Source organism: Primulina huaijiensis, chromosome 7, assembly GCF_012295235.1.
Source record: "Primulina huaijiensis isolate GDHJ02 chromosome 7, ASM1229523v2, whole genome shotgun sequence".
Classification (NCBI taxonomy): Eukaryota; Viridiplantae; Streptophyta; class Magnoliopsida; order Lamiales; family Gesneriaceae; genus Primulina; species Primulina huaijiensis.
The window spans coordinates 3,571,202-3,578,263 of NC_133312.1; the positions used below are offsets into that span (position 1 = coordinate 3,571,202).

At 36.7% G+C, this 7,062-nt stretch overlaps 2 protein-coding genes across 2 annotated transcripts; one reads left to right on the forward strand and one right to left on the reverse strand.

The window, feature by feature from the left end:
• The first annotated feature begins 3,105 nt into the window (after positions 1-3,105).
• LOC140981503 (auxin-responsive protein SAUR36) lies at positions 3,106-3,949 on the forward strand. The gene has a single exon (XM_073447919.1). The coding sequence runs from the start codon at positions 3,250-3,252 to the stop codon at positions 3,748-3,750; it is 501 nt and encodes a 166-aa protein (XP_073304020.1). The 5' UTR covers positions 3,106-3,249; the 3' UTR covers positions 3,751-3,949.
• Positions 3,950-5,594: 1,645 nt separating this feature from the next.
• LOC140980802 (uncharacterized) lies at positions 5,595-6,650 on the reverse strand. The gene has a single exon (XM_073446854.1). The coding sequence runs from the start codon at positions 6,648-6,650 to the stop codon at positions 5,595-5,597; it is 1,056 nt and encodes a 351-aa protein (XP_073302955.1).
• Positions 6,651-7,062: the final 412 nt, after the last annotated feature.

Here is a 7,062-nt window from a genome sequence, read left to right on the forward strand (position 1 = left end):
TTTTCAACGATTATTTTGCTGATAATCCAAGATACAATGAAGCAATGTTTCGAAGACGTTTTCGAATGTCACGAGGCCTTTTTTTCGTATGGTTGAAGCTGTAAAGAATCATGATCGTTATTTCCTACAACGAGTAGATGGTCTTGGTCAGCTGGGACTCTCTACTAATCAAAAAATTACTGCTGCAATGTTGATGTTGGCATACGGTACACCAACGGATGCTGCTGATGAATATATTAAGATAGGAGAATCAACTACAATTCAATAATGCCTTCAACGTTTTTGTCGGGATATTGTAGAGGTGTTTGCAGAGCGATACGTAAGGTCACCTACCTCCATTGATATTGATAGACTACTGCATATTGGTGAAAAACGTGGATTTCCTGGAATGTTGGGAAGCTTGGACTGTATGCATTGGAGATGGAAAAATTGCCCAACAGCATGGGCAGGACAATACGCGGGTCGTAGTGGTTCTCCGACCATTATTTTGGAAGCGGTTGCTGACTATGATCTTTGGATATGTCATGCATTTTTTGGTATGCCAGGGTCTAACAATGACATCAATGTTCTCGAGGCATCCAATCTTTTTTCAAATCTTGCGCAAGGTATCGCTCATCCAGCAAATTACTTTATTGGTGGAAAAGAGTATCATCAAGGATATTATTTAGCCGATGACATATATCCTAAATGGTCAACTCTTGTGCAAACAATTCATGATCCACGCGGTCCCAAAAACAAATATTTTGCAATGAAACAAGAGTCATGTAGGAAAGATGTCGAACGCGCATTTGGAGTACTTCAATCACGATTTGCAATTGTATCATCTCTAGCATGTGCTTGGCAGAAGAAACACTTGCAAGATATAATGAATGCATGCATTATAATGCACAATATAATTATCGAAGATGAGCGTGACTTGGATACACCAATCGAAGATGCGTTGAAAGCACCAACTCCAAATGTGAAAATGGTTACGGATCAAAATATAAGATTTCAAGAATTTCTTGCTCGGTATAAAAACATAAGGGACAGAGAGGCTCACTTCGCACTACGAGATGCACTAATCGACCATTTATGGGATTTATATAGTAATTCCGTTAATTAAAAGTTGGATATTTGTGTGTCATTTCTATTTTATAAGCATCATTTGAATATTGGTTGTATGTTAGTAATTTATGTTCAAAATATTTATATGTGTGATTGTAATTTTTTTGAATGATTAGTTAATTACATTTAATTAAGTAATAATTTTAAGTATTTAAAATTAATATTAAATATTAAAATTTTTTAAAGTAATTATAAAAATATATTAATTAATATTTTAATTCATTACTATATTTAATGAATTTTAATATAGAAATGATTTAGATATTAGTGATATTTTAATTATTGTGTTTATAAATATTTTGTGAAATAAATTATTTGTTGTTAATAAAATAATAGAGAATATTCCGAGAATATTCCTTTTAATGTAGAGTTTAGAGTTGATGGGTTGGAGATTAATTTTATATTTGGTGTAAGAATTACACTATTTTAAAGTTAGTGCGACACTAAGATAGCGTAATAGGTTGGAGATGGCCTTATGCTCGCAGTATGACTTGCTAGTTGCCAAATGTTCATAACTATCGAAAGCTTTTTTCTCTCGATAAACTCAAAACGTACAAAAATAGCCTTACACATTTCTCTTCTGTGCTGATTTTTGTTTCAAACCGGCTAGACATATGAACTTAGACAATCACATTCTTGAGTTAGTTTTTGTAGTTACGTTAGGTTTAAATCAACCACAATCTTAATATAGTATCAAAGACAGACTAACTGTTATATATTAGACTGTTTCACGCTCTAATTATTCATTCTTGGTTATGATAAATGTGCCATAATCGAAAAAACTAGTAAGCAGTTATATGATATATTATGATAAAGAACTTGTTAGTTCTCTCTAGCATTTTAAAAAATCGCAGCATTTGGATTTATTAAAAATTGCAATTGAATATTAGGTAAGCTATAGCATCAAATACACTCAACATCAAATATCTTTTGCTTGGCTAAGGAAAAAAATACAATAAACTAAAATTTTAAAAATATATTATTTATTTTTAAAATTTCAGCACATTTTTTTTTTAATTTTATATACAATAAATTAGATAGGATCTGTTTCCAAGATATTATCAAATAATTTTAACTATTGATTTGTATTTATCTCAAAATTAGTATATAGTAGAGTTTATTAATATACTGGGAATCGATTCTGGGCAACCATATTGTGCACATGTTAATAATTACATTATACGATAAAATGTTTAAATTATGGGAATATAATTAACAAGGAAATATAAAAAAGTTTATAGTCAAGAATTTCAGAATATTACCAGTATCTTAATGTCAAAATCTAATACGGACCTCGAAGCATTCGATTCGATTAAGATTTAATTGGTGGACTTGCGATCTTCGAATTTATGTTTGAACAGCCTGTGTTCCACGCACAAACTTCGGATTTCTTATTTAAATGTTGAAATTTGAATAATGTTAAAAGTACAATCAATATATTCGATATTTACAACCATTATATCGCGAGATTTTATTGTTATATCACGAGATTTTGTATTCAATATCACGAGATTTTGTATTCAATATATAGTGAGATTTTGACAAATTGAATTTTTGCATTGAATTTTTTGTGTTGTACAAATTGATGTACAAATATGGATATACATGTAACATCACTCTTAAATGTTTGAGATTACAAAATATCATAAAAGCCAATATCATTTAATATTTGTCGTGACACTCGAAAATTAAATTATTTTACATCAAAAAAATATTCGAAAAATTATTTTATAATTTTTGAAAAATTTATACTACATCCAATTATTTTTTTCTACTATTTTAAAATCTATCACTCTACATAAATATGTGATTTTTTTGAATAATTTGACGGTCCGACGCCTCAATGGTTATAATGCTCCTTTTAGTTTCCACGTTTTTTTTTTGGGGGGTTCATTTTAAACATTATTTATTAACCAAAATTCCAAACAGCCCCTTGTGAGTTTCACTTCTTCCACTCCAAGAATGTCCACCTCCACGCCAATGCGTCCTTAAATACACAACTCAGCATCCAACAATGGTGGCACTGAAAACAACGCACAACAGCGGAAATGTGCAAAAGCATACCGATTTTGATAAGTTTTCGTGGATTTTGAATAAAGCTCATCCAAAACCATCATTGAGCCTTTTCGCTCGTATTCAAACATGGGAAAGACCAGGGGATTCAGGCTCGGACGCAAGCTGGTCAAAGTCTTCAACTGGTTCATCCACCGTCGTGCGCGGCGGAGAACCGCCGCGTACGAGCGTCTGGAACCGCAGAAGGGACCTGTTTCCAAGCTCTGCAAGTGGGTCAAGTTCTTGAAATTGGGAACTAAGGGCCTCTGCTCACGCAAGACCAGTTCGGGTTACATTCGGGTTGGGCATCGACCAATTGGACGACCAAATTTACAGGCCGCGAGTGTACCGAAAGGGCACCTTGCGGTGTACGTGGGTGATAAGGAGGACGACACTTCTCGAGTTTTGGTGCCTGTAATTTACTTTAATCATCCGTTGTTTGGTGAGCTGTTGAAGGAGGCTGAAAACCTTTACGGATTCAATCACCCTGGCGGGATTCAGATTCCTTGCCCGAAATCCCAGTTGGAGAATATTCAGATGAAGATCGCCGCCGCAAGAGGCGGTGGAAGCTTGCGGAAAAGGCGCAGCTAGTTGGACTTTTTTCTAAAATCTAGTTCGTGGCATGTGTTTTTTTCCTTCCAACTTTTCATATTTATACTGGCCTATGGACCATGGAGGTTGGTTTTGGTTAGATTTTAGAAAACTTACATGTACAAATTTGTTGGCAATGCCTGGATTACATCCTCGAAGTTCTTAATCTTGAAAAAATGAAATCAATTTGTTCCGATTTTTAAAATGAAACTGGTGCAACTACTTGAAAAAGTCTCCGGTAAAAAGTACATTACAAATTATGAAATATAGAGTTCCATGTTTGCACTCATCCATGTTACATGAAAAAATGTATGTTGAAAAATCTAAAGAGGAACACAAATTCAATTCTGTCAAGAACTGAAGAACCTAAGCTAAAGCTCAATGAGCTGAAGAAGGATTGTATTCCAGTCAATTGATCAGAATAACCGCTAGCTGTACAAATGTTTATATACACTACAAGAGATGAGCTAAGAAACGTGCTTCCAAAAAGCTACACAATACAATCGTGTTTTTGTATTTAGTACAATTAACACTCCCTCTTCAAGCTTGGTGTGGATGTGAACACAAAGCTTGAACAGAAAAAAAAAACACATTTAGACTATGCAACAAGCTTGAAATGTGTATGACTCCCCCTTCAAGGTTGATGCAGGTCATAAACACCTAGAAGCCCGAGTAAGTAAGCATGTGAAGTCTTCCCCAAGCTTTTTGTAAAAATGTCCCCAAGCTGTTGGTGTGTAGGAATGTATTGAGTGCGTATAAGGCCTTCTTTGATTTTCTCACGAACCAAATGACAATCGATTTCGATATGTTTGGTCCGTTCATGATACACTGGATTGGCGCCAATGTGGATGGCAGCCATATTATCACAAAGCAACGTTGTAGGTCCACGAATCTGAATTCCCATGTCACGCAAAAGACCAACAATCCAGATGATTTCACAAGTAGTGTTTGTCATTGCACGGTATTCTGCTTCGGCAGATGAGCGTGAAACAACATTTTGTTTCTTAGATTTCCAAGATAGGAGGGAGCCCCCTAGCTTAACACAATATCCAGTAACAGAGCGGCGAGTCATGGGGCAAGCAGCCCAATCGGAATCACAATATGCAGTAAGAAAGAAGGAGGTACAGGGTCGTAACAAGATACCTTGACCTGGATTTTTTTTAAGGTATCTAACCACTCGAATGGCAGCATCGAGGTGCGACTTCTTCGGAGCATGCATGAATTGGCTTAGAGATTGGACCGCATAACAAATGTCAGGTCGAGTTATGGTCAGGTAGATCAACCTGCCAACCAAGCGCTGATATTTATGTGGATCAAGCAGTAAAACATCATCATGGGTACTTTTGTGATCGTGTTGCAGACTAGAATCCAGCTCGTGGCTGGTGAGCCTTCGGTTTTGTTCCATAGATGTATCAAATGGCTTGGCCCCTGCCATGCCCGTGTCAGCAATGAGTTCCAAAGCATACTTCCGTTGATTAAGGTAAATACCGTGTTTGGAACGAGCAACTTCAATGCCTAAGAAATATTTGAGAATCCCAAGATCCTCAAGTTGCAACTTGGAATGAAGAAACTCTTTAAGCTCTGTGATTGCTGTCAAACTACTCCCTGTGATGACAATGTCATCAACATAGACGACGAGCAAAGTAATTGAAGCATCAGCATGTTTAAAGAACAATGAATGATCATGTTGAGATTGACAGTAACCAAACTCAATCATGATATTTGAGAACTTTAGATTCCACTGCCGAGAGGCTTGCTTTAGACCGTATAAAGATTTTTGTAATTTGCAGACCTTGTTTTCTCCTTGTACGTTGTATCTCTGGGGAAGATTCATGTAAATATCCTCATCCAAACTCCCTTGGAGAAAAGCATTGGTCACATCCATTTTGTATGTTATGATTTCCTAGTAGCTTTAGAATTTCAGCATACTGATCTGGGGTGAAGATATGTGGAGCTCCAGCTGATATTTTTGATTGAGCAGCAATGCTTTCTTCTACAAAGTTAGCATCTCCTGAAATTCTTCCTTGCTTCCCGTTGTCTCTGTACACCTTCTTGTTCAGTCCCTTATTCGGAGCTCTGTACAAGTTATGCCATGGAGGGTAACCAACAAGCTTATAGCAATTCTCCTTAGTATGTCCATTGCAACTACAATTATCACAGAATAAATTCACTCGATCCTTCGTTGAACTTCCTGCCTTTGTCTTGTTAGTGTAGAAAGCTGCTATAGGAGCCTCAACTGATGATAATGCCCTATGAGATTCTTCCTGAGACAGCAGGGAAAAAGCTTGCCCCACGGTAGGTAATGGATTCATCAGTAAAATTTGGCTCCTTACATTCATGTAGCTGTCATTCAGCCCCATTAGGAACTGAAGAAGCCTCTGCTGCTGGTCGTGCTCTAAATATCTTCTAGCAGCATCACACTCACATGAAGGCAAGATCACAAGAGCAGAGTATTCATCCCAAAGTTGCTTGAGCTTACAGTAATATGTTGGGATAGTACTATTACCTTGGGTTAGGCGACCAATATCTCTATGTAATGAGAAGATTCGCGATCCATTGATCTTGTCAAACTGCTCCTTCAGATTAGTCCACACTGATGAAGCATCTGATGCGTAGATGATTCCTCCGAAAATCTCCTTTGAGACTGTATTCATTATCCATGACAATACAAGAGCATTGCATCGTTCCCATTGAAGAAGATTTTGGCTACCTACTGGGGGTCTTAGACAACTGCCATCAATCAACGCAATTTTGTTCTTCGCCCGTAGTGCGATCAGCATAGCTCTGCTCCAAATACCATAGTTTTCCACACCAATCAGCGGATCACTGACCAAATTCATTCCCGGTGTATCCGATGGGTGAATATACAACGGATCATTGAAGCTGCAATTGTTAGCCATCAGCTCTCTGGAAGAAATCAGGAAGAAAATTGCGTCAAATTTGTNTCCCCTATTCGACCAGAAGAAGGGCGGGGCGTCGTTTGTTTCAAATCATCGATCTGTTCATAAAGTTCAGAGATATTTTCCTAGTCCACAGAAACGGACAATATTTTTGTTTATAAATAAAGACCACCATAATTTATGAGGCTAGAAAATTAGAAATAAACACGTGGGGTTATCAAATTTCATTCACAGAGACATCTTTTGATTATTGTTCTTCAATAGTGTTTGAACAACTGGCCATCTCATTAATCGTCCATTTCTTTGCGAGTCTTCATCTCGTCCTACTCTTCGGGTTGCATATCTTTTCCACCTTGGGACATGAGAGTATCGTTTCATTCATTGTCTGATTGCATTTTTGTGCACAATTAAC

Bases quoted from the DNA above. Each gene is read 5' to 3' on its own strand.
- LOC140981503 (XM_073447919.1), top strand. From the start codon at position 3,250: ATGGGAAAGACCAGGGGATTCAGGCTCGGACGCAAGCTGGTCAAAGTC.
- LOC140980802 (XM_073446854.1), bottom strand. From the start codon at position 6,650: ATGGCTAACAATTGCAGCTTCAATGATCCGTTGTATATTCACCCATCG.